Genomic DNA, 27,080 nt, shown 5'->3' with positions numbered 1-27,080 from the left:
AAGTGCCAGCTCATCAGCATTCTCAGGCACAGAAACGGTGAAAATATCACTGCATTTCCATGCTGTTAACATCAGGCAAAGAAGTCTCCATTCTTCAGTCTAACCTTAGAGTTTGTAATAAGGTAACGTCTCCCCCAAGTGAATACTTATTATTAAAGCTAATTAATTGCTTTCCAGTAATGAGAAGTCTTTGGTGTTCAAAGAAAGCAAAATTCACTACACAGGAATTAAACAGTGTTTATTGAAACAAAGCTCCCCCCATTTAAAGACCTGTTTCTGATTAACATCATTACAAATAAAACCAAAGAAACTGAACATACAAACATACGAAATAAGTATAGGCAGGAAATGTGTGCTAAAATCAGTCAAAAACCCATAGTATTAATTGAAGAGAAAACTAAAGCAATGCTTTGTAGTTGCCTAGATTTCCCTGGGGGATGGAGAGTCAATGCTTATCTGCCTTCCTCAGAAGAGACAATTTTGATTAATATCAGACCCATCTGACTCAGTCTATTAAACCCTGAAGGAAGGATATTCTTCAGATATAAGAGATATGTCTTTGATTAATAATTCTACCATATTGCCATTCCAAGCATTAACAACTGCATGGCACCTGTGGAAAGAGAAAGCCTTTGAATCCTATGGAAAGGAACGAACTTGCGCTAATAGACCTGCTCTCCTTCGTCCATCTCCGAAAGCTGTACAACGCTCTGCCTCCTGCCCTCTGCTGAACAAGTCAAAGTGTCGAGGTTGTCACTACTTTCTTGCAAAGAAGACACAATGGTTATATAATTCAGCTTTACATACAGCGAGAAAGCAAAGTTACTTCAGCCATTCTAAATGGTTTGCCTAAAGACCCTGGCAATCTGTCTAGAGACTCCTCTTCAGAGCTGTCACAGCTTAGTAGACCACAGCAGTCTACAATATCGCGGCCATTAGAGTGCACTCTTACCTACCAGGGGCGTATCTTCAGAGAAATGCATTAAATCACTTAGCCCACTACACTGGACTGCCATGCACGGTGTAACTAATGCCAAATTGTCGCGCACAGGGTGGGGAAAAAGTCAGTGTAATATCACCTATTGAGTTTTTCCTGGAAGTTCTAGCTGCAATCAGTCAGCGCCAGCCTCCTCACCCTAGCTGAGCATTTCTCCTGATGCTCGCGATCAGCCTCTTGCTGTATTCTCTGTAGTTCACAGGTTTGACGTCCATTGCTGTAGCCTTAATACGAGATTCATCCTGTGAAAGAGAAACACGGCACGTAAAAGAACGCTAAGCACTCCAGGCATTGGGTTCTAACCTCCTCCTGCCCCAGTAACTTACTGCTCTTGGTATCAGGGTTAGCTGGGAGTGCAAGGTTGACTCCCAGAGCAGCTGTGTTGTTTTCACTTGAACCAAGCCAGGCCTGACGAACCTGAGAGGGAGCAGTGCTAATGACAGCAGATCCCTCCTTCAGTGCTCAAGGCTGACAGCACTTGTGTGAGCAAGTATCTCTGGAGACTTCTCACCGCAGACGTAAGAGGAGGAAGCCACCTCCTCTGGAGACAACAAGCCTAACTACAAAAGCCACCTGCTACGCTATCTGCTTTTGGGGGATACTTACGTTGTAAGTCTCCAGTTTTACTCGGATCCTGAACTCATACGTGTTGAAGTTTGCATTTTGGAACACTTCTTCAAACGCCTGCTCGTTCTGCGAGAAGGACAAAGACAGATATCAGCTGCAGACACTCCAGCCTCTGGTAGTGCCATGAACTTTCAGAACAGCTCATCTTTTGCTGATGTTGGCGAAACGGTGGAACTAACTGGATCGTGTAGGCAGAGCTGAATCTTCCGTCACATTTTAGATGCCAAAACCAGAACTTAAAGTTTTTAAGAAAAAGTTTAGTTCAAGGTGAAAGCTTTTTAGCTACCTGAACAAAATAACGTACAGTTGCACTGAATCTGCAACCAAGTGTACAGAATGACAACACTATAAATCTACGCGAGATTCTCTCCTGCTGCTTAACTGGCTGATTCGGATGTTCTGCTACGATCACCAACACTGACAGGGTTAACTATTTCCCTATTAACTGTCTTATTAGGCATTCTGCTTCCCTGCGTCTCCATCAAGGCGGTATGTATCCTTCACATCCTGACACAGACCTATTTAAGAGGATGTTCTATAAAAAAGTGGATGCATGTTTTGAACATGCTTGTATAACCATTAGAAGACTGTCATATTTATAACATAAGCTGCTTCTAATTACCATATGAACACTAAACATCATCGTTTATAACAAACAATTTGTCAAAACAGTAGAAGAGAAGCAGACAACTTGCGGAGACTGTGAAAAAAGTTTATTTTTGTAAAAATTAGTTGTAAAAACCTTTGCTGACATTCCCCAAAAACGCTGCAGCCCCCTGATGATACCGACAAGTCATTATGAGTGCATTTATCTACCAGTGCACTTGACTCGAGCAGTCACTCCAGCAGCAGACAGAGCATCTGATCTGGAACTGAACCCACCTCAGCCTCACCCACATTCCAAGCGTTACACCCGCTGTTCCCAAGTGTGCGCAGCGCTATTTTACACCACACAGCGATTCTCCTAAGATTTAGGAAAGCACAACAAATGAAGGTGAACAGGAGTAGCTAGTTTCACAGGCTGCAAAACTGACGCATATCCCTCCTGAATATTAAAACCCCTTCTTCTGACCATCGTACGGATCAGAGGATAAGAAAACTCGCTTAATAAAGCATTTGGCTTCTGTTTCCAGCTCTGCCACAAACTGTGCTAACCATTAGTGAGTGGAAAATGCCTTAGCATACCAGTCACTGCTACCCTACATTACCTCCTTTGGTAACAAGCACAGCGGAGAAGGAGATGAAAAACCGTGCATGCATATCTATGCTTAGCGCTGCACTGGCTGTACGTGGACTCAATACGTACCGGGAGCAGCGGAAGGACTCCCACCAACTTCACAGGATACTGCATCGGGCCTTCAGAGAAAAACCACTAAGAAAAGCTTACTGAAAATGCACCAAGCACCATTTTTAAAGGGTCATAAAAGTGTCAAATCAAAAACAATTTCTCCTCGCACACAAAGCGTTCCCGGCTCAAGGGCTCATTCCGTATTATGTTCCATTTTCTATCCTCAGCCATGTCCATTAGGCAGCTCTTCAAAAATCATTACGTGTTTGTACTGTTACATAGGATCTGCTGTCTCTCCTTCCCCATCCAGTTCTCTTCAGCATTAAAAGTGACCAAGAAATTTTGTTTGCACTCTAGCAGAGATTAAGCGCAACCAAAGTAAGAAAATATTGACAAGTTAAGAATGTCTGAAAATGGAAATGTAAGAGTGTGAGCACATCTAATTAGAATGCCCTAGCAACACAGCTTCCTACAGAACAGAGGTGTCCAGCCTTCATATCATCACAAAAACTTCAGCCCCCCAGAAGCACGAGCTTTGTACCGCTGATCTTCGAGAGCTGAAGCGCAGGAAACTTCCAGAAATCATTCTTGCATGCAAGTTCCAGGAAAACCAGCCCTGCTTTGCAGAAGCGGACGCGGCCTACCACAGCATCTCCGGAGAACCAGGACTACAGCCTCAGCGATCCCTCCTGCTTCATCTCCCCCCCACAGCCAAGCAACGGGTTAACCCACAACTGGCCCATCTACGGAGCCCCAGTATCAGCCCGCCCCAGCCTGGGAGCACAGCAATCCTCACACGCAATTCAAGAACTTGTCACACTTTCCACATCATCATTATAAAAAAAAAAAAAAAAAAAAAAAAAAACAACAAACAAAAACAACCAAACCAAGACCACACAGATTTTATATAGTAGACAACTAAAAATCAGGAAAAGATTATTTTGGTTGGAAGAAAGGAAAATGCAGCAAAGCAGCATATAGCGACAAAGGGGGGAAAGTACTGTCTGTCAGTGTTTGATGGCTTACAACCTTAAAAACTGTTCTAATCTGTCAAAGAGAGGTCACTTAAGCATCTCTGTCAATGACCTGTTTTACCAGTCATGGTTTTCACGTGACCCACAAAGTTTCTGATGATATTTGGTGGGAAAAAAGGAACATTCAGAAGTGGGCTAACACGCATTAGTTCAAAAAGCTTCCTGCCTACTTACAAAGATACATACAAAGTGTTCTGGAACTTTTTGGCTTTGTAAACAAATTTTTGGAACGCATTAGGGATAATGTTGTCAGCATTCGTGGCTAAAACAGTTTTTTTGCAGATTCTTCCAATCTAGGTACAACAATAAAACAACTTGTCCCCTCCATCGGAGTCAACACGTGTTAAAGCTGTCAGCCCTCCGAAGGCTGCAGTACTATCGACAAGTCATCCGCTGTCCCTCGAGGGCCAGGTGAGGGGGACAGGCTGGCCTCCAGCGCTGAACAGCCAGAAGAGCTCAGAGGTAGACAGACTGACTGTGGGAGCAAACTATGGGGGAGACCAGGCAAATCTCTGTTCTCCAGGCAGATGGCCTGTGGAAAATAATCCCGAGGAGAGTAAACAAGTCCCTGCCAAGAACTTCAGACTAGGCAATGATTTGTGAACTTGTAAAAGACACAGAAGTCCAACATCTGGAGAACAATCTCGGGCTGCCAGGCCCCTGAGCTGGTCTATCACCCAGAGAAGGGGCCAGATCAAATTCTTGCCAAATGAAGCAGAACATCCCTTTCTTTCCTATGGAGCTTTTGTATTTGTTTTAATAATGCTGTTAATTTCCACGGCAACTACATGAACATAACCCACTGCCTTTGCCACCTCTGCTGACTTCGGAGTGCTATACACACGCACATGGGGATGAGATCATGCTCTCGGATGGATCAGCACTGGTGTTCCACGCGTACCTTACATCTTGCTCCAAGCTGCCTTCAAAGTCAACATTACAAGAACATTTCCTTACCAGGAAGATCAAAAAAAGCAAGAAATTTGAGGGCAGCCCAACAACAAGATGTGTGAAGCATAGTTCAACTTCTAGACATTTACTAAAAATACAATAAGCTAATTGACTGACCTTTTCCTTCAGTTCTCCCAGGAAAGCTGCGTTTTGCCCAAGAATGAATTCTGCTGACTCTTGGAAACAAGTCACCCACTGGTACTCTAGGCAGTCTGCAATGGTCACCTAAAAAAAAAAAAAAAGTCACTTCATCCAGTTGCCTATTCCGCAAGGAAGACAGAAGACAGTACAAAAGAAACATTTATTTCACAGCTAAAGAGAATTTTTTCACAGCTAAATTTCACAGCTAAAGAGAGTTTTAAAAAGTGAGTTTTCCAGTAACTATCAGAGCCCTACGCACCGTAGGTACTTTCCATCACTGAGGGTAGAAGGCAGTGACTTACTACCTTTTTAAGCTCCATAGAATATCACAGCAACTTAACGCAAGTTAATATTGACGGTACATTGTGTCACAGCAAAAAGCCAACGAGATCACAGCGGTACCCACTGATGGATATTCAGCCCTGTTCCTCTGCCCCAGAACAACCACCACCAAGGGGGACACCTTGCAATCTGCATTTACTTTGTAAATACCTGAGTATTTGAGCATAAACACATGTAATACCGTGTTATGAAGAAACTATCCAAACGTTCAAGGACAAGACAGAGCAGTAAAAGGATCAAGTACTCCCCTCACATGCATTTCCTGGCTGCTTTGACAATTAGGAATGGGAAAATAGGAGACACACTGCTCTGAAGGCCACGGTTGCACCCTCGGTATCCCCTTTATATTCCACGAGAACGATTCTGCTATGGAAAGCAGTTCATGAATTCCTAGAAGTTATCTGCTAGAAATTATTCAGTAGCAGTTTGTGTTTTAGTGAGACTGCAGGGATAGTTCCCTTCTCTCTGCATGCCCACCTGGCACAGCATTTCTAAGTAGCAGATACAACTCTAACTTATAATGTAAAACAGAAGAAGGTTCAATGCTTATGGGGTAAGCAGGCATCACAATAATAATCCTCAGACAACTTTCTGAAGCAGGCTCCATTAAAGCATGAGCCAGAACAATACCTACAAAAAAAAATGTACTAAATATAGGCAGCAGCTGTAAAAGTGCAATTACTGCTCTCCAGAAATGCCATTTTACTTCAGTTTATCTTCACTACTGAAGAGGCGTAGGCCATCTGTACTCTGCACTGCATAGTACACTTGGAAACCAGAATCAACTGAGCTAGCATCAACTTTTTGGCAAAGAGAAAAGCTTTTAATTGGAGCACTAGGAAAACAAACTGCTAATCAGCTCAATGAAACATCCCTCGCTCAGGTACGGCGTACAAGCAATTTAAACATCCCCTAACCCACAGGCACCACAGACAGACAAACAGCACTAACACCCCGTTCTCGCAAAATTGTCTATTTGGACTGTACAAGGAAAACAGCGAGAAACACGCTCTCCTCTACTCCATTTACTTACCAGAAGCATCATGCGGTACTTGAAGTTGGGGAATTCACGATCACACTTTTCACAACGATACAGTCCATTTTGTTGGTCTATCACTTTCTTATTGCAATCCTGAGAGGGACATGCCTGGTACATACAGTTCTCTTTGCGCAGATGTACGACTGTGCCCACACAGCTAAAATAATCCGCCTAGGAGAGTGAGTGTGCAACATTAGCCTCGAAATACTCAATGTTTTCCAATTCTGAATTAACTACAAAGCAAGGCACCCATACTTGGATATTTAGGATTAGAAAGCTTAACAGCTATGGATTATTGGGAAACTGTAAATCAACCCCTCTGTTGCAATCATTTTCAGGCTTCCATTATGTTAAATAAAGCCCCTACAGCAAGATTATTTTGCGTTTCCATTGCAGGAAACTCCAATTGCTAGGTTTTCTTTAGATAAAGCATATTTGCTTCTCCATTGTGTCTGTTCAAATCTCTACTTTTTCACAGGATTAAGATTCTGCGCTTTCCTATGCTTCTTTTGGGAGCCAATACAAAAACCAGAAAGCCTACTGTGTAGTATTACAGATAAGCATTTGATTAAACTATAGCCTACAGAACAAAATACCCACACACCATACTAAAATAATCATCCTAATGGTTTAAGACCACGGTCGAGTCTTTCGACAGATAAACAGAGGTTGCTTAAGAAGCACGTGCAAAAAATCTTAAAGAAAAGAGCTGAATTACAGGTAAAGTTTTTTTCCTTAGATAGAAGTTCTTGCGCACCCCAGGTGGCTTAGCACTTAAGTTTGGCGGGGGGGGAATTAAAGAGGTCAAGAAGCAGTACAAGCCTAGGGAGGTTACTGGACTGGAATGCCAGAGACCTGGGTTTTATTCCTAGCTTTTCTATTGACCAAGCGCGCACCCTCGAAAACCACTTCCTCCTAATGCACCTGTTTCTCCTAGAACACTTCATGCTATTTATATAAACATCTTTGGGGTGAGCTCCCATTTATACAAGGCTTAGAATTCTCTTGCAAACACAGCATCATGTTGCGACATCGGCAACAAGCTTGAATTTATTTAAAAAAAAAATTATTTAATAGCATAGATTCTGACAGGCAAGCGCAACTGCTCGACAACTGGACTCCTTCAATAAGCAGGATGCCTGCACGAAGCCTAGCTTTTTTTTTCTCCCCAAGACGCAAGGCTCGTACTCAGCGGCTGTGCTTTACCTTATCTCCTTGTCCCAAGTTCTCAGATTTGGCTTCAAACAACGTTTTCCAGTTGGTGTTCGCCCCAGATGCTGGCCCACCCCTCACGTCAGAGATCGAGGCACATTCCAGAAGCTGCCCCTCGGAGTCAAACCTGGAACCACAAAGACGCACTTCTATTTTTAGAGAGCTGACCATACAGACTTATCAAAAGCTTACGTTTAGTTTCGTGTACTTAATACATGAGGGACTTTTTTTATCAATGATTGCAAAGGAAACAATTACAGTAATTTGTGTATATTGCAAACAAAAATAGCATTTCAGAATAAGTTAATAGTCCGACTTAATTAGCACAGTATTTTATAAACCCACAAAAGGAGGACAGCTTTGTTCTATATAACTGCAATTTGTTTGCCAGCTAGTGGTCAAACCACGCACTGCATGCTTCCTAAAGGCAGGCAGATAACAAGATTTAAGGGCATCAAGATATTTCCATAATTAAAATTAAATTACATGGTACCATTATCTTCGCAGCAGCTTTGAAAGGAAAAGCAAATAGCATTGAACAGATTATGCTTCCTCTGTTAAAATAAGAAAGCACTGCTTTTCAGCAAAAGGTTGTGCTGCCATCCCATTCTGGCGTTTTTTGTGATTTGAGAAACACACCAAGACTCAAAAACTGAACTTAATTAAAGTGTGACAGTAATAGCTAAGACCCACAATCAATTTTATCTTCAACAACCTTCTGAAGTGTGGGAGAACCACAGCTCAATGACAACTGGAGAACACCATTATATCTTATCCATGTTTGGGTGATTTAACCACAACCTGAAAGCACAGGATTCACAAATCTCATGCTGTCGGCACTTAACCCTATTTGTACGTAGGCCACATCTCACCATATTAGTAGTTATAGCAGACAATTTAGCAACTACCTACAGCAGAAGCAACGAGCCACCAAGAAATCACTTTGTTTGCCTGAGAACAATAAAAATGTTATTTCGCTATCTGAAAAGCATCTGATAAGGAATAGACACTGGAAGTCGTCAACATAGTTCCTCCAGCCCATACTAACAGAGTGCATATCAGATTGCACACAATGGAAAAAGCCTGTGAAAAAAAATATTGTTCTCTCAGATAAAGCCTCAGAAAGTGGAGCTGGTCAAGTCTGATTTCATGCTGCCTTCCAAGGCTTTGGGTCAGCGTGCACTACTCCTATTTCAATTTTTCAAGGTCTGTCACAGAATTATAAGTTTTTTTAATTGAACAACTTAAAAAAGACAGCCTTTCAGGCTCTAGTGCTTTCAAGGAAGGAGTTTCTATAACCCTGGAACCCATATCCTCTGCTACCTTTCTTCAGTACTATACAGACTGCTCAAGTACAGAGAAACAGAATAAAACAGAGTCCGCAGCAGGCTGGAATGAATCAACACAAACACACGCTCATACCATCCTCGGAGCTTAAAAGCCTCGGGGCTATCAGGGTTGATGAATACGGTACTCGAGGACATGACAGACAGGCTTCTACCACCAAAATCGGAGACTCGCGCTCCTTTGATGGCTATCACAGGTTGTCTAGAACCATCAAACTGTTCAGCCTGCATGTGTGAAAAAACAGAAAGCATTAGTAGCACGCTACAGTAAAGGTACTGAACTCGCGGTCATAATTCACAGATCGTGACAAGAGACCAAATCTGAATCAAACCATCTTACTGTATTTAGAAGGTAAGGTTTTAAATGATATCACTAGGAGTTTAAGAAAAGGCAGCTAACAATTAAAGCTGTAATCCTAACACCCCAGCTCCCGGGGAACCACAGAATCCTTCAGTCACACCACTGGTTTGGAAAAAAAGGATCACTCCCCTCCATTAGGAGTTTTACACAAGGATTTTAGAAAGGGAGATGGGTTATAGGAATGGGGGTTTCTCCAAACAGGAGGAATTATTTGGTCAGATTAGACTCTTCAGGAGATGAAACAACTCACTCGGCTCGACTGAGCCAATCATGTCTATTCTACTATAACTTAGAAAGTAGAAGCGTGGGTATGCTGACCAAACACTTTTCCTCGACTTTCCATTTTCTGTTCTTAACCTCATAAAGCTGCTTTAATGCTGTTCAATTGCCATCAGTTTGTTATCCGAGTAAAGTCTGACACCAACAAAGAACCTCTTGGCATGAGAGAGGTTTTGAAAGGTATAGATTTTCTGGACCCCACACCACTTAGCGAGCAAAGGAAGGATCATGTGCTTAAAGATTACGAACGAGCTGGAGTTAGCAGTGGCATTCACTGTGTCCATGAGATGCAAAAAGAACACAAAACGTAACCCAGCCATTAGGGCGATGACGGTTACAAAGGAGAGAGATTCCAGCCCCAAGCACGCCAGCTGCCAGCCACACATCACTTGCCCTCAATGCTTGTTGCCGTCTCTATTCTACAAGCAAGCAAACATTTAACTTTGTAAAATGCAGCCCCTGATCTCTGTTGGAAGAGTTATGCCAGGAACTGATTACCAGTAGCCTCTCCTATAACAACCTGGTTCAAGCTCAAAACTTTGCGATATGGAACTTCACCTTACTTCGTTTATATCAGATGGTTAATGGTGTTCAGCTACCTACAATATCAGTGCACTTGATCATTTAGCCATAAAGCATCACTGTCAAGCTGGCAGGATCGCTCCCATTTTATAGACTGGAACATAAATCCCTACGTATCTACACCACTGCTGGAAAACAAAGGAGCCTGTTAAAAGGATAAAGCAGCAGTTTACTGCAACTACTCAAACCTTCAATTCCAAGGCTCCGATGCTTTAAACTCCCAGTCTGAGATACAGCCTCTCAACCCCCTAGTTAAGCAGCAATTTATGCAGGGCAACATGTATCCCACCCTACGAATAAAACTCATCTCAAATGAGACAGCCGTAGCCACCGGGCTTTTCCATAATCAAATTGCAACTCATATCCTTTCCTAAACTAGAAGCCTGTTATCTTCAGTCTTTGGGCTCGAGACATAATGTCTGCAGTTGTTCAGAGCACATTAGTCAGATCATGTCAGCAGTTTGTCAGAGAAAGGTTAAGAACATCACACCTGAATGAAACCAGACAGTCTTTCACCTTCTCCCTGCCCCTGATCCTTACACACCCAGGACTGTCTCGGTGCTATGCCCATCTCGGATGACAACAGCACACTCATTTCCTCATCCTACACAAAGGAACCTTTGCTTAAGAACAGGTAAGAGAGCACATACCTCATTTCCCCACAGCGTTGCTGTCACCAGCTTCCCTGATGTATCCATCAGATGCACGTTCCTCTTTGATACCTCCCTATTGTTGGCTTTCACTGTAATTTTAGTGACATCTTCATAGCTCTTACAAATTCCAATTACATCTGAAAAACAGTTACAATTTAGTTAGTTACGCCAGGGTCACAATTGGGGAATACAAGATCACAAGAGAAGAATTCAAACCTAGTGTCAGATTTTTTACCTTGTATCCTAGCTCCCTATTCAAATCAAATCTGATATGGAAATTAAGTGTATTACAGTAGGAATGCTCCACTACAGAACTCTTCAGTGCTTTAATTTTGTTGACGAATTCATTAAGATATTCATGAACGCAAGCCTCGCCACATTAGCGAGATGAAGGCATCGTACTATCTCTCCCCATCCCATTCTGCCAAAGGACTTCAGCCCTGATCCCGCAGCACACCCCGCTCCCTGTCTGAGCACAGGTCTCTCAGGGAAAGGGTTTCAAAGTGACGGTAACACAACGAAGCAAGTGGCTAGTGCCTTCGCTGTAGCCCTGTGACCACAAGCTGCAACTTAAACAAGTGTGCATGTTTGGGGAGTAAGAGCTAACCCAATCCCCTTTGCGCTCCCTAAAAATATACCATTTTTAATATTACAGATCTACCTTTAAAATTCCTAGCTGAATGCCTCTGAATCAGAGGCATCTTGTGCCTGTGAAACCTGAGAACCCTCGCCCCCACCCAAGCCTCTGATTTTTCCGGAGTGCTCTGCCCAACAAATTACAGAAAAATAAACCTCCAATACTTCACAAAGCAAGCCAAAACAGTCATGCAACTTGGACTTGGATGCAATGCATTATGCCAAAAATCACTGCAGAGATAATTAGATAGTGAAAGAAAGCAAGACCACGGAAGGTATGAAATGCACACGTGCTGAGCAAGGACATTTTCCTTTCAGCCCTTTTCTGTGGAAAACAGCGATCATAGTACAATAAACAAGTAGCATTTACTGTCTTTAGTTTGAAGAAAAATCATTATATGTTGTTAGCAGAGCAGGGCAAAGACATCTTAACAGGAAAACTGCCCGAGGTATTTTTAATGGGAACCATCACTGGATAACTTCATTTAAGAGATCACAACACTCAGCGCGTTGTAGGCTCACTACCTCCCCAGTATTTAGGACACAAAAGTAAAACTTCAAAGCTTTAGTGTTTGCCATTTTGCTACTTGGACTGACCAACGATTGAGTCTTTGGGTGTGTTCTCCAAGTCAGAGATGGATACAAACTCAAACTGAACAGATGGAAGATGCTGGGCATCATCACAGGGCACAACTGAAGTCTCACTAGTGAATGTAATCTCATAGTCATTCTTAACAGCTGTATATTGCTTGTTAGCAGTCTTCAAATTGCCTTTGGTAAAATAATATACCTACAGGAGAAAGCAGCAAAAGAGAGGATATTATCAGAAGTCAGAGAAAATAGATTGTGTTCACCTTTAAAAATCCTCGCTATGCTGAAGTTCCTCTTTTCTAGCTCATCTCTGTGAAAGCACAATGCTACCATACCTTGTTCAATTCAATGAGTGGAAAGAACTTGTCTGCTTGATCATTGAATGCAGTCGCTCTAATCTCGCCCTGCAAGAAAATAGGAGAGCGGGTCAGAACTGAAATTTGGCATGGGAGAAAAAAAAAAAAAAAAATAAAGAGAAATCTTCGCGATGTTAAGTGGCATCAGTTCTGCAGACACAGCGCGGTCTGCCAGGCTAGCTCCAGGCACGTGAGAAACAAACAACAGTCTCCTCACATTTGTAGTTTTAGCTAAACCGACATATTCCACACCTGACCATCAAAACTCACGTTCAAGTCTCATTAGCATATCTAGAGCTTCAGAATGAAACGCGTAAGAACTACATGTATCGTATATACACCTCTGAAAAGGTACTTGTGAAACCAGCATTAATTGCCACTACATGCAAAAAAAAAAAAATTCCAACAGACGACGCAGCTCCAGAAGCTAGCACATAGGATACTGGGATATCTCCCGCTCATACGCGATGTCAAGTCTTCAAGTAAGAATTAGTAACAATTATAACCTCACCAGATATAAATATTGTTTTTTAAAAAAATTTGAACACAGACCGTATACAGAGAAAACAAATGGCCGATGACAACGTTACATTACTAACCTCACATTTTATACTAAAGGTAGCCTAGCAGAATCTTGTTTGTTTTCACGACAGAAGGCTGTAATCTGATGAGAGGTTTGACAAACTGCAAGTTTAGTTAGATTATCCAGATACCGTTCCCCAAACAAACCGCAGATGAAATTTCCTAGTATTACAATAATTTGTACTCCGATTTCCTCATGAAAATTAAAGCTTATAACTTGGAGGCAATGCTCCTCTCACCCCTTGTTTTGTAACGTGTCTAAGCGAGGATGAGACCTCGTTCTCAATCTACAGGAAACCACCACAAACCTAAGTATTAGGTTGTCATAAACAACTATATGTTGAAGCTGCCAAAATTTAGTCACACATTATAGACTTTGATGAAAAATCATCAGTAATGCCATACATTTAAGACTTCATTTGGGATAAAAACTGGGTTGTTGATGCTCAACTTAATGAATAGAGGAATACAAGCTTCCGTCATAATAATAAAAAAAACCCATTTCCTATAATACACTTTATTTCCTCTATTCTGTCTCTCGGAAGGGTTCATCAGCATCTGACATACATTATGTTTTTCTCAACATATGACACTTACGCTTTCATCAACTAGCTCTATAGAAAACAGCTTTCCTTCACCACGGGAGTTGCTCCATGTGCGGATCTGGCCTTTTTGGGTAACACGAGCACAAATGGTCCACCTGAAATCATGCAAGAAATCACTGTTCTGTGTCTTTTTTTTTTTTTTTTTGAAGAAGAGATTGAATTTACAAACCTTTGGAACTGGAATCTCACTATTTAAAAGCAAGAATCTTTCCGCTGTACCTCAGCAACTCTACCTGCTTTTCTGCTGCTTTCTATTTTAATGGCCTGGACCATTAAAGGCAGAAAGTTGTAGAGAAAGCAGCAACAAAGCCAGCCATAAAACATCTAGTATGATAATAGCAGCGCACAATACTTCGGCATAGAAGCAGGCCTCCAATCTTTTACCCTTCTAGGGTACATTTCTCATACAGCTGTTTGCCTGTTCTGAAAAGCCGTGCTAGAACTCAAGAGCTCAATTATAGGATTCGCATTTAACTTGGGTAATCAAATCAGTTTGCGTAACTTAAAAATGTCATTCATGAAATAATTACATCCTCATGCTTTTCAACAGAACAGTAGCCGAAGTGAATAGCTTACTGAGCTGTTTTGTCATTAAGTTACCAAAAAGGTTGTTGCTTTAGGAAAAAAAGAGAAGTCAACTGATTTTCAACTAAAATATTAAAAACCTATCAAGCTCAGCAGGGTGGCTTAACCAAGACAATGCAAAGGCAAATCTCAGATTGTCAGTGTTGATGAAATTAAAAAAAAAAAAAACACAACAAAACACCAACAACAAACAACGCCCCCCAAAAACCTCCCCAAAAACCCCAGACCACAACAACAGAAAACCCCAACAAAACCCAAAACAAAACAAAAACCCAGACAAGAAACAAAAACCAAAGCAAAACCCGTACTGCTGTTTCTATGGAGGGTTTTTTGTTTGTTTTTCTGGGTGGTTTGGTTGTTACTGTTGGGTTTGTTTGTTTGAAGTTAACCAATAAACTCAAAAGAACTCAAAGAATGATTTGACCGAGATTCATACATGCGAAAGCAAAGACACTATTGTTCCTTCATGCCTGTGGCACTGAGTAACACCTGGCAAACCACGGTAACTCACTTCGATTGGTACGGGTTCAAGCTGGCAATCGGCACCACTTTGGCCTGCGACCCCCCTGGTGTCTTCACTGAGCTGGGAGCACTCGCTTTACCAAACTGGTTTGAGGGAGCATGGTACTTCGGAGCTGCAGGACCTTTCAAAAACCACGACAAAGCATAAAGAATTTCAGCCTGGCAGACAAAAGTCAGGTTCAAACCAACTCGTGGGGCAAGGTCGGGCAGAACTCTTCCCACCGCGCTACGGGGAGCTGCACAGGAGGCAAAGTCACACTTAACGCTGGGGAGGCACTTAAAGCTCTGTGCGATGCGGGCACCACAGAGCGGCTCAAAGTTTGTTGAATCGCTTTTGCTGTCGGTCACAAGTATTTTCTAGGCTGCGAACTGCTGCAGAAGAGACGCTCTCAGACCTTTGCAGCACTTACGCTGGAAGCAGAGATGTGTCCAGAGTCAATCACTTAAACACGGTCTAAGTGGGAAACAACTAGCAGTAAATTCTGTAAACCATGGCACATCAAGCTTTAGATCTACACCATTTGGGGGAACAACTAGGGAATGGTACCCCACAGTCAAATAATTTCCTGACACAAAGCAATACAACTAATTCTGAACTGAATCTTGTCAATGGATAAGCACAGCACTCTCATGATCAGCTTCAAGCACAGGAAGGAAGAGCTTGTTTGCTGCTGCAGTAAGCCAGTGTCAAAATTTACTATTTCAAAATACTTCTTAAACACAGGGGTAAAGAATACAGACAGGTTAAAGCAGTACCAAGAGCTAGGAATGACAACTTTTTCTTCAGAAAAAGTCTACAGGCTGACATTTAAATTGACTGCTTTTTCCAGTATCTCTATATTTGAAGTCTTGATCAAAAAACTGTATTTATAGACGTACTATCAAATAATTTCAGTCCTGTTCCACCTAAACTGTTTGGCCTCAATACTCAGCATGGGTAACACACCCGTCGGCCAGCTCTGAACCGCAGCCTACCTGGGTGTCCACAGAGCACTGCTTCAAGAATGCAAAGCTGCATCAGACTACGCGTTCAGTTTACACTGCTTTGTCAAAGTTGTTTCCTATTTTTTCCTTGGGGAAGAGGAGGGAAGGGGGACAGATTCCCCCCCCGCCTTTTAAAAAATGTATTATTAAATCCAAGTGTACAGTAGCCTCTTGAGAGAATTCACCTTGTCAAGCTGTGGGTTAGTCTTCAATGGAGTGTTTCTCAGGCAACACCATTATAGAAAGGACCTTTTCAAAATTTAAGCTGTAGTTTTGCACTGCACAAATGGAAACCAGAATTCCTGCCCAGGATTACTCTTACCTGCTGCTGACAAACTGCCATTTTGTTGCTGTGGTTTGCTGGGTGCTGGGTTTGCTGCTGGAGCTGAAGAACGTTGCTGCCCTTGCCCTGGTAATCAAATGGAAAGAGACCATATAGTACAGTAGGGAGCACTAATTAAAACTACCCTTAAGCCTTTTTAGGAAATAAGATTTGCATGAAAAAAATGATTTAAAACACAGAGAACACATGCTAAAATTCAGGTGTTATAAGACACCACAGAAGCAAGCTGTCTGTTGAACAATATTACCATGGAGGAATTTCAGTCACATCTCTTTCCTCAAGCAACTGCTTTCTACTTCGAAAGCATTCAGGGTTGACAGTTATTTAAAAGGACAGCACTGAAGTAATCTTGACACCTTCTCAGTTTTTATAGGCTTCTATTGCTCTGACAGGTAGTTTCTGCTACTACCTAACAGCTAAGATAAAAACTGTAGGAAAATTCCCTCTTAAAACTCAGAAAGGGCCAAAAACCCAGTGGGTAAAGTCAAACCTGAAGTTAACACAAGACAAAGAAAACACCTGCTATATTTTATTTCCAAAATATAAAGATATTTAATGCGGGGATGACGGAGTCTCAATTTCAGCATTCACCAGAGTTCCTCTTGGGACCCAGCAGTATACTGCGCAGGGAACAAAGTGAGGCCGTAGTAAGTATATATCATACGTTTTTTTAGATTCCAGGACTTTTACTTGCCTTATATTGTCGATAAATTACAAGAGAATGAGTAGAGTGACATATCTAGAGAAACAGTACATTAGAAGACTAATCTACAGTCCAAAAATTTTAATTACTTTACAGAACAATCGTCCTATCACATTTTGCCTCCAGATGAGAAGACATCCAACATTTTTGTCTTTTTGGATGCAATTAACTCTTAAGCCATCGGTTTGCAGAATTCCCAGGCCTGAGCAGGCAAAGCCCCCCCCTGTTTTGGGGTGTGAGGAGTAAGACGGTCAGAGAGCGCGGAACAGAAGGTCCGACCTGGCCCATAAGCATCACGAGGAACAAACGCGGAGAAGCCAGACCAGAACGGCAGGGAAGGGTGGCACAGCAGGAAGGTAAAGGAGCAGAAGTGACACAAGGAGGCCCTGATGTAGTTTCGTACTCTAGAGGTAACCCTCCGGTTGTTTTCAATCCAAAACAAAGTCCTTGCACAAATCCAATCTGCTCCTCTAGCTCCTCTAACTTGCCGCAGTAGAGTCACATCGGTGAACGGGTGACAGCGGTCTCCTTGGCAACAGGGTGACGTCAAACAGCGATGTGCATTTACTGCAGAATCCGCTAGATGGGGAAGCCAGATTTCACCCTCGCTCAGCTGCCCTAGGTACTGGGAGGACCCAGTCAGGGTCAGTGCTCGGCGCCCCAAATGCATTTTGTGTAAGAGGAGAAGGAGGAAAAAACCCAACAAAACACATTAAGAGAAAAATGTCTGGCCAGGGAAAGAATATTCAAGAAGAACAGGAATGTGCACATGGAACAGCAAGAGACTTCTTTGCTACTTTTGTTCTAAATGTTTTGTTTTTTTTTTTTTTTTTTTCCCCTAGGACTTTTTAATTAAAAAACACCTCACCAAAAACCAAACCAAAGACCCCCACATACATTAGAACGCTTGTGTACTATGAAACGCAAATTCATGTTTTAATGGCTGCCTACCCACAGCCTGGTGTTTCTCAACAGATTAAGAATATATTAACACATCTGTGCACATGTTCAAATATGGAAGTAGCAGAAATATCTCTCCAATTTTCTCACTTGTAGAGTCCAGGGACTCCTGAACTATGAGTTTTGGCAGCTGCTGGCCTACAGATCACTTAAGGTGCTCAGAAAACTGACTCCTCTGTCTGGTTTTCGCTGTTAGTTTTTATTAGCAGAAGCTGAAAAAATACTCGAAATACCTGTTCACATTTCTGCTATATATACTGGGTTAGTCAAACCCCAGGGCTTTGGCCAAAGCCAGCCACACAGCCCACTCCAATGTAACAGCCGTGTAACAGCAGCCCTCTGCAGCCAATAATGCGTTACCGAGAGGTACTGCCGCAGTGCCGTGGTGGCAGACCTGTCCCAGGGGCGAGCAGCAGCACGGGAGCGGGGAGGGGAGGGAAGAAAACGCGTTTTGAAAGAATGCACACCAAATCACAATGGCAGGAAGGGCAAGAATAAAGAGTTCAAATGAATGTATACGTATACAAACACTTCAGCGTTGAAAGATGAATGACAGAAGTTAAACATAAGTAGCAAGTAATTGTCATAGTAAGAAGAAAGTCCAGCATCAGAGCACTTTGAATGAAATTAATGACAGTAATAACATTACCATCTAGTTTTCTACCAAGAACTAAACGGCTCAATCTTAATTTTCAATACTATTATGAAATGCTGCCTGAAAAGTTTTTATGATACGCATTAAGGAGATTGTCTCTCCAGCTTCCTTGTTAGGCAGATTAACCTCCTACCGCTCAAGCGTAAAGTGGCCAAAAGCCAGCTTCTCGCTCCTCGGGTCCTACTGTGGTATTACAGCCTGGGAAAGAATATTCCTTAGTCCTAGGTCTAGCACTTTGAGATCTGCATTTCAAGTAAGACCAAAAGTAGGACTAAACATTCTTTTTAAAATACCTGAATTTTTTTCCATGAAAACCACAAAGTGCTCTTAGATACTCATTCTGCATTAGCTGAGTGTTCCTCAAAAAGACAATCTCTCAATATATACAGGAACTCAAAGAAACTCCAACTTGAGATATACCTCTCAAGGTCTCATTTTATCAAGGCCTTCATGACAGATCAGGCAGCCCTGCAGAGCAGAAAGGCTGGGTTAAGCATACCTAATCTAAAACTATTACCGCCTGTAACCGAAACCTTATTTAGTATCAAATAAAAGGGTATGAAGTCTGCAGAATAACGTCAGCGTCAAAACGAAATACACATCTCATCAAACTGAGCATCTCTTAACGATCTAGTGCAAGACCCCACTGACTATGATCATAGACCTGCAATGCCTCCAAAAGCGTTTAGATTTGAAAACTTCATTGCTGAGTACTTTTGTAAGCCCAAATGAAGAATGCAACTTTGATGGAAGTCATGGTAATTTTACCACAAGTTACACTCGCAAAGGTATATTTTCAGCTCGGTTCTGTAAAATAGCACGTTCCCAGTCGTTTCTAAGCAACAATATGATAACTGAAAAACACTATAGTTCACAAGCTCTCATATCACACAAGCAAGGGAAACGGGAGAAAGACACAAAACAGTCTGCTCAATAGCTATTCTGAAAATCTTGGTCTCTACAGCAACTGTGGGATTAAACCATAAAATCTGAGGTGTCAACACATTTTTTAAACAGCAATTAGCTAAGTAACTATCAAAGGAACAAAGGATTCTTTAGGCTCATTTAACAAACGCCCCTCTAATTCCCTAGGAGAAAGAAAAGTTAATGAAGAAAGATGTCTTTGCCTTTGCAATGAAGTCTAATTTCTACTTCGATTAGTAAAGTAGACTTTTAACCAGAATGGCAGTGTACTTACCACCGTCTGTCCAAAATATCCTACAGAAAATTGTTGCCACTAATGTATGGTCCCTTAGTAATAAAAATATATTAATTCACTTCCACCAGGAAAAAAAAATAATTCTTCAAGAAGAGCTATTTGCTATTAAATTTCAGCTATTATCTGTATATACGTCAATGACAAAGCTGTTCAAATATTTTCTTTAAGTGCTTATTATCCTCTCTCTTTTTTAAAGATCAGAACTGGAAGAACAGAACATACTTTTGAACATATCTCAGGGGGAAAAAAAAAAATATTAATTCAGAAAATGTTTGCCTGAGAACGGTAAGCTCAGCCCATGAAAGTGAAGAGCAGAGTTATTTATGCAACATAATAAAAACAAAAGATTCACGGCAGGTCAGACAAAGGTCCACCCGGCGCATCATGGTTTTTCAGATGGCAGGGTAGGAACGGGTGCTTAGGGAAGGCTGTATGCTGGCCGTGTTTTCGTACCAGTCTCTCATCTATGTGCTTCGAGCAACCTAAGTTTTAGTGCTTCCTGAACTTCACATTCATGCAGAGGATGTATTGTTATGTTTAACAGCCTTTAATGGATTTTTCTTTCACGTCTAATTGCTTTTTGAACCTGTGCCAATTTTTGGCACCCACCTTAGCAAGTTCCATAATTTAACTATGCACTGTTTGGGGGTGCGGTACAGCCTTTGTTTAAAACCACTACCTGACAACATGAGAACTAAAGAGCATCAAATGAACGTAGAAAAAAGAGAGAGAGAGAGAGTCATCATTCTTTATTCATCCCCTCCATGCCATCTTATGCTTTCATAGATCATTATTACATCTTCTTCCTGATGTTTTCTTTCCAGACAGAAGAAATTATAATCTATTTGATTACTCATTATGAGACATAGAATAGCTTCCGCATACTTACTGGAACTCTAGGTAGGGACCACTAACAGGTAACAAAACCCTGCCAATGTTATCATATGGTATAGATACTTCCCAATACCACGTAGAGACTGAAGCTTCAGCCATGGTGTAGAGTTTATGATAACATGAACAAAACCCATTTTGTGTTACACAAATAGAAAGGATTTTCAAGATCTGGACATCACTGTTCCAGGCATAAGAAAGCTGAAGATGTCTGACTGCTTCTTTTTAAACAAACAGACAGCTGAAAGACTATCATAACAGACAGTCTGTTCAGAAAGGTATTTGTTTACAGAGGACACTCACCTTCGTTGTACGGCACTGGATTGCCGATATTCCCACCAACCTTATCAGCAGTTTTCAGAACATCTAAATCCATCAGTATAACCACTCTCCTACAAACACAGAATAGACAGCAATAAAGACTTTCGCTCCCTCTGCGAGTCTATCAGACTCTGAATATCCTTTGTGTGCAGATAAGAGAACCAACCATTTGGGGCTGATTCTTTGGACAAGGGATCTGGAAGACAAAAAGCTCTCCGCTGTCAACTTAACCCTCTCATGAGGTACAAGTAGGCTTGAAACAGTATCGCGTTTCATCAAGGACAGCAGGCTGAATGGGCACACCAAAGCGGCTCGAAACAACGCAGTGTTTTAAAAGTATCAAAACCATGCCAGATTTTACAAAAGAGAATATATTCCCTGCCTCAAAAGAAGTTATATTCCCTCCACAAAAACACTAAGACACAGAACCTCGCTTCCTATTCTCCTGGGCACATACCTAGCTTTTCTACAATCACTTCACTCAGATCCCTTCTCATTTTGCAGTATCCTACCTCCCTTCTCTCAAATTTCCAGAAAAGACAGACCAGATTCCACAACAAGAAATCTTCGCTGTTTCTTTTCCACAGCAGATAATTTTAAGTGAATTTTAATGAAACTTTGTACAATTTGGAGTATTCCAACTGGAAACTTTAAATTACTAAATCACTGTACTAGACATATCTACACCCGCTGCAGTCACATTCTGTCATTTTTTTTATTTCTGCTATTGCTTGTGCTGTGTACTTTCCCTCCTGCACCCTGAGTATTTTCAGATAATGCCAGTCAAAAGCATTTGGCCTCTCCTTAGTCACAAAGGACAGAGCACCCACTAGTGCCGCTGCCTTTCTGTAGGACCGTACTTTAAGAAACGTATATACCTTCCATCTTTCAGGCTGTTGACAATGAATCTGTTAACCTGGCAAATACACTGGGCTGATAACCGTTCCTCTTCCACCAGAGAGTTCAGCTGTGTTGCCAGCATGAATGCTGCAGAAACAGAAGAAAAACAATGAAACAATTAACATGTGCCAGCCTTAAACGGGGCTGCCATGGCTGGCCACAACTTCTCCAGCCAGTCTGCTAGTGTTGCATTAGATCTACAACTCGCTCAGTTAGTTAACGCATAGAAAACAGTGAAACTGCTAACAAGTCACCAAACCCGAGCATAAACTATACTGTATTTATTCCCCAAACTTCAGAGTGCAGTGATAGCTAGAATGATTGTCTATCAAAGAAGTCAGAGAAAGAGAAAGCTAAATTACTTTAAAATCACTGTTACAAAAACATGTATAGGTGTCTATATTTTCATTATACCCTGTAGCGAGTCAATTGCTTAAAGCTCACAAAGAAAGTTCCAGAGGAGAAGGATTTTGTCCAAATGTTAAAATGCGGTTGCACACTTCAGAGTCTATGGTGCCCATATAAGCCACGTTCTCCTTCAACACTCGTTTCACCACCACGCACCCAGACGCCAGACCGGAAACTTTAGCACCGCTAGTATCTCCACACTTAGAAAAATCTCACTGCAGCTTGTCGTACTTACAGGAGAGTGTGTTAACCCCATCACTCATCAACACCCGGTAACGCGGTGGCCCGTTTCCTGTAGCAATAGCCCGTGTATTCTATGCAGAAACAACAGGTTATCAGTTCTTGTTTGTTCAGAAACTCTTCAAAAACATCAAGTGACATCGCTAGCAAACGGTCTATCTACTCAGCTGGGTTTTTTGAGCACCGATATCAACAGCATAGCCCAAGTCACATAAAACAAAATTAAGAGCACATCAGCCTCGCTCGGCGCCCCTGCAGAGGAAGCCTGACCGCGCTCAGAAGCCTGCGTGGAAGCGTGCGCAGTCACGAAGGGACTGGTGCAAGAGGTAACGGAGAGTACTCACGATGACTTGCAGCACGGGCTTGGAGACGTTCTCCCCCTGCATTATGGCCTGGGGAAAAGAGAGAGGGACCCTCAGGAAGGTGCCGCCACCTCACTCGGGGACGCTTCGAGACCCGCAGCTGAGGGGGAACTGCCGCGGAACGGCCAGAGACACGGGAGCGGCCGTCACGGCTGGACCCGACCAGGGCCCTCCCTGCCTCCCGGGACCGGGCCCAGCTCCGGGCCTGGTTTCTCCCCTCAGGACCGGGCCGGACTTGGTGCCCAGCCCCCCTCTCCCCGGGCCCGGCCCAGTCCTCGCCCCCCAGGACCGGACCGAGCCCAGGCCAGACCCCCCCATCCCGCGGGGCCACCGGCGCGGCCCCCTCACCGCGATGGCGCCCTCGCTCAGCCGCACGCTCATGGCGCTGCCTCTCCCGCCGCGCTCCGCCACTGCCGCCAAATCCTCCCGCCGCCCGGGGCCGTGCCCCCTCCTTCCGGCGCGCCTTGACGTCCGTGCCGCGCGTGACTCGGCAGCGCAACGCTCCTATTGGCTGCCCGGCACCGTACGGCGGAAGCGCTCCCGGGCGCGCTGTGGGGGCGCCGCTGGGCGCCGCCATCGGGGCACCGGCGATGGCGCTGCCCGTGGAGGAGTGGCGGCTGTGCGCAGCCCGGCGCTGGGCCGCGCTGGAGCCGGCGCTGCGGGAGCGGCTGGCGGCGGCCTCGCTGCAGGACGCGCTGCGCCTGGGCTGCGGCCTCCTCCGGTGAGCGGCGGGCGGGGAGAGCGGGCGGGCGGGCGGTGCGCGGAGCGCGGAGCTGACCCCCGTCTCCCGCAGGCCCGAGGCGGAGGCGGCGGCTCTGCGGCGGCTGTGCCGCCGGGCGCGCGCGGGCAAGGAGCCGGCGGCCGCGCGCTTCTACCGGGAGGAGGGAAACCGGTTGTTCGGCCGCCGCCATTACGGGGCCGCCGCCAGGCTCTACTCGCAGGTAGGTGCGGCGGGGCAGCCCTGGGGCGGGCTCCTCACGGCCCGGGGCCTCCGGCGAGGGGCTCCCGGGCAGGGGTCCGGCGGGCCCGGCTCCCGTGAGGGGTCCCCGGGCAGGGGGGTCCCGCGGAGGGCCCCCCGTGCCCCCCGTGCCCCCCGGCAGCGGCTCTCTGCGCTCCGCAGGCGGCATCCCACGAGGTCCCCGGCAGCCCCGAGGTCTCCGTCTGCTTCGCCAACCGCTCCGCCGCCCTCTTCCACCTCGGCCGCTTCGAGGTAAGCGGTGGGGGGGCAGCGGGACCCGCGGCAGCCCCCGGTGCCCCCGCGCAGCGCTGCCCGCCCCGAGGCGTAGCAGGAGCGGGGCTGGGGCAAGGAAGAGCCCGAGCAGCGCCTGCGGTGCTACCGCACGGCCTTTGCAGCCGGGGTCCGCGGGGGTGCTTCTGCAGACCCCAGGATGGCGGGTGCCGGGTTGTGAGAACGAGCGGCTGCGGGGCAGGCGTGCTTCCGACGCCGCGCTTAACGCATCCGTCCTCGCCCAAACTTCCCAAAGGGCTCCTGCTTTCCTTCCTGTTGTGTGGCAGGAGGCTTTATTTGGCCGACAGCTTGCCTGTGCACGTGGAATGTGCTGATTAACATACTCCTGTTAAAATATTCTGCATCTTAGATAGAATAAAAGAGCACGAGTCTCAGCCGGTTTTCAAGTACATTTAAAAGGCCTTGTCTTTGTTTCTAGGTTTGTTTGGAAGATATTGCCAGGGCTGAAAGTCATGGCTATCCGGACAGGCTGCTGCCCAAGGTCTTGCTGCGCAAGGCTGAGTGTCTGCTGTGTTTGGGGAGGTTACAGGATGCAGCAGATGCCCTCAGGGTGGCGGAGAATAAAATTGCTGTGGATGGGATCGTGACTAGTCCTGCACACCAGACACTGCTAAAAAAGTTAAGTCAACTGAAGATTAAAATGCATGAGAAAGAGAGCTGTCCAGAGCCTGCACGAGAAGCATGTGGTGACATCCAAAGAAAGTCGGAGATCTGGGAAGAGAACGACAGTATTTCAGGCGCATCTTCATCTTTGAGCTTGAATTTTGATCGAGAGAGGGGACGTCACTTGGTGGCCTCCCAGGACATCCTGCCAGGACAGAGCCTGTTGAAAGAGGAGGCCTTTGTAAGCGTGCTCTGCCCGGGGGAGAGCCGCCTTCTGCAGGACAGCAGTGAAGCAGCGTGGGATACTCGCGTCACCAATGCAGATCTTTATTGCCACCGTTGTCTGAGGCAGCTCTTAGCCTCGGTGCCTTGCCGTGGGTGCAGCTACACAAAGTACTGCAGCCAGAACTGTGCAGACGTGGCGTGGGAGCAGTACCACAGGACGGAGTGCTCCCTGGGAGCGCTGCTTCTCACGTTAGGGGTCTTCTGCCACGTTGCCTTGAGGACTGTTCTGCTGGCGGGATTTGCAGAGGTTAGCAGGCTGGTGGAATGGTCCCACGGTGGTGAGGAGGACCTTCACAACCCTGAGGCAAGATGCAAACATCTCAGCGAGGCACCAGGTACAAGAGCTGGTACCAGAGGTATCCCTGGTTGTAACGACAGTGGTCAGTACCAGAGTTCTTACCAAGCTGTCTTCAACCTTTTGCCACATACTGAGAAGCATAGCCCTGAACATAAGTTCCTTTGCCTGCTGAGTGTAGTGGCTATATGCAAACAACTGCAAGAAGATGGGCTGGAGGCTGCTGTTTTGAATCAGGAATCATCTGAGAAGGGGGCCAAACCAAAGACACGTGAAGAAACATCGGGTGAATTGTCTCCAGAGCTGAAGACTGTGGCAGAAGCGATGCTGAGGCATGTGTTGCAGCTGCAGTGTAATGCACAAGCGATCACTGTAATGCAGGAATCGGGTAAGATAAAAACTTTTAAGCCTTTGTCTGTTGTCCTTGCTCATCTAGCTTGTGTGAAGTGAGGAGATTGAATTATCAGTTGTAAAAAGCTCCCACTGCAGATGGAAACGACTTGCTTAAAATTTAATGGCCTGTCCCTTACTGCTGTGTTCTTCGGTGCACGTGTAGGGGGGACTTAGCTATTATTTATTGCAGCAATATACCAGAAACCTTTCTACTGCTGTCTGCAATTGGTCACAGTGCTCGTTGCATAAGCTGCGTGGGCTACTGAGCGTTTGTTCTCAACCTACTTGTTTTTCCTCTGTCTTTAGGGTCCGGAGATGGTGCTGTTGTAAATAAGAAGCCTGTGCGCCTGGCGACAGCCTTCTTTCCTGTCCTCAGCCTTCTGAACCATTCGTGCTGTCCCAATATCAGCGTGTCATTTAGCGGGACAGCTGCCACTGTCAGGGCATCGCAGCCAATCCCAAGCGGCCAAGAGATTTTCCATTGCTATGGTAAGTATTAACTCCCTGTTCGTCTCAAGGCACAGCCATCCTCTCACCTCTACTTGGCATGTTAACTGATTGCTATGAATGTCATAATTCCCAGTATAACGTTGCTAGAGTCTTTGTTTATATATAAGCCTTGATCAAAGATATCAATGCAAGATTTTATCTCCTGAGCCCACTGTTACATTTTCAGTCTCCAGTTATGTCCTCTCTAAAAGACGATATATCTAGTCTCAATTGCAACAAAGACAGATTTAGTCTGATGTCAAGAACTGTGCCTGTTTAGAGATTTCTACCCTTGCCATCCCTTTGCAGGGCCTCACCGATGTAGAATGAAGGTTGCTGAGAGACAACAGCTTCTCAGTCAGTATTTCTTTGAGTGTCGCTGCCAGGCATGCCTTGATGAGTTAGAGTCTGATGTCAAGAGCGCGGTGTCCGTGAGAAACTCATTCTGCTGTCCTAGCTGCCGGGCTCCAATGCAGGTAGTTCTTCCATCATTACGACTGTGTAACTTACCGGGATGTGTAACGTTTGGGTCTCTGGGAAAGTCCAGAGTTAAAGACCTCAGTCTGTGGATGTCTGCTCAGAAGGCAAAAGCCCCTGTAGAGTCGAGACAGTATCTCACTGTTCTTAGCAGCTTTCTTGTAATGTTCTTGTATGCCAGTCTTCCAGCATTACAGGGAAAATAATGCCTTTAACAGCAAGTGAAAATCCCTTTGAACTTGACGAAGGAACTTTAGAATCTCGGGGCTGTGGACTAGGGCAAGGGGGATATTTGCGAAGGAGAATGGAGGCCTGGAGCCTAGAGCAGAAGGTGTGCGTACGGGGGCTGTAGGTAGAGTCACGCTCTCCGCAGGTCACAGGATGCAAAGCAGCACGTAGCGTGGGTCAGACGGGGAGAAGTCAACATCGCATGTATTTTGTACGAACGTTAGTTGTGTACCACGTGACCCTGCTTCGGCCTCATCTATAGCTCACCTAGTCGTAGCTATTCCTGGAAATTTCCCGTGAAATCGAATAAGCTAATAGCAATTTACACGCAACTCACTTTGTTTAC

At 44.6% G+C, this 27,080-nt stretch overlaps 2 protein-coding genes across 2 annotated transcripts in view; one reads left to right on the top strand and one right to left on the bottom strand.

Annotated features, from left to right (window-relative positions):
• Window positions 1-227: 227 nt before the first annotated feature.
• RPA1 (replication protein A1) lies at window positions 228-23,158 on the bottom strand. The gene is made up of 17 exons (XM_082328298.1): window positions 23,064-23,158; window positions 22,698-22,745; window positions 22,349-22,427; window positions 21,684-21,792; window positions 20,788-20,876; window positions 16,036-16,122; window positions 14,719-14,851; window positions 13,615-13,717; window positions 12,415-12,483; window positions 12,086-12,278; window positions 10,850-10,989; window positions 9,054-9,202; window positions 7,626-7,758; window positions 6,414-6,590; window positions 5,015-5,122; window positions 1,604-1,690; window positions 228-1,239 (listed from the first exon to the last, which is right to left on the bottom strand). The coding sequence occupies exons 1-17, from the start codon at window positions 23,094-23,096 to the stop codon at window positions 1,132-1,134; spliced, it is 1,845 nt and encodes a 614-aa protein (XP_082184424.1). The 5' UTR covers window positions 23,097-23,158; the 3' UTR covers window positions 228-1,131.
• SMYD4 (SET and MYND domain containing 4) overlaps window positions 23,095-27,080 on the top strand; it is a gene marked incomplete at its 5' end in the record, with an annotated part of 16,355 nt that continues 12,369 nt past the window's right edge. The window contains 8 exon segments of the mRNA XM_082328302.1: window positions 23,095-23,197; window positions 23,200-23,301; window positions 23,304-23,436; window positions 23,509-23,656; window positions 23,836-23,925; window positions 24,383-25,535; window positions 25,847-26,029; window positions 26,339-26,505. Coding sequence (XP_082184428.1) covers window positions 23,095-23,197; window positions 23,200-23,301; window positions 23,304-23,436; window positions 23,509-23,656; window positions 23,836-23,925; window positions 24,383-25,535; window positions 25,847-26,029; window positions 26,339-26,505 — 2,079 coding nt within the window.

The sequence above is a fragment of the Platalea leucorodia genome (genome assembly GCF_965183815.1).
Source record: "Platalea leucorodia genome assembly, chromosome: 16".
Taxonomy (NCBI): Eukaryota; Metazoa; Chordata; class Aves; order Pelecaniformes; family Threskiornithidae; genus Platalea; species Platalea leucorodia.
Note: the sequence above shows the minus strand (reverse complement) of the source record. Positions and strands in the feature narration are given on the sequence as shown.

Bases quoted from the DNA above. Each gene is read 5' to 3' on its own strand.
- RPA1 (XM_082328298.1), bottom strand. From the start codon at position 23,096: ATGAGCGTGCGGCTGAGCGAGGGCGCCATCGCG. The intron at 22,428-22,697 runs GTGAGTACTCTC...GTTTCTGCATAG, and splicing joins AGCCCGTGCTGCAAGTCATC to AATACACGGGCTATTGCTAC. The intron at 1,691-5,014 runs GTCAGTCAATTA...TCCTTCTCGCAG, and splicing joins TGGGAGAACTGAAGGAAAAG to AACGAGCAGGCGTTTGAAGA.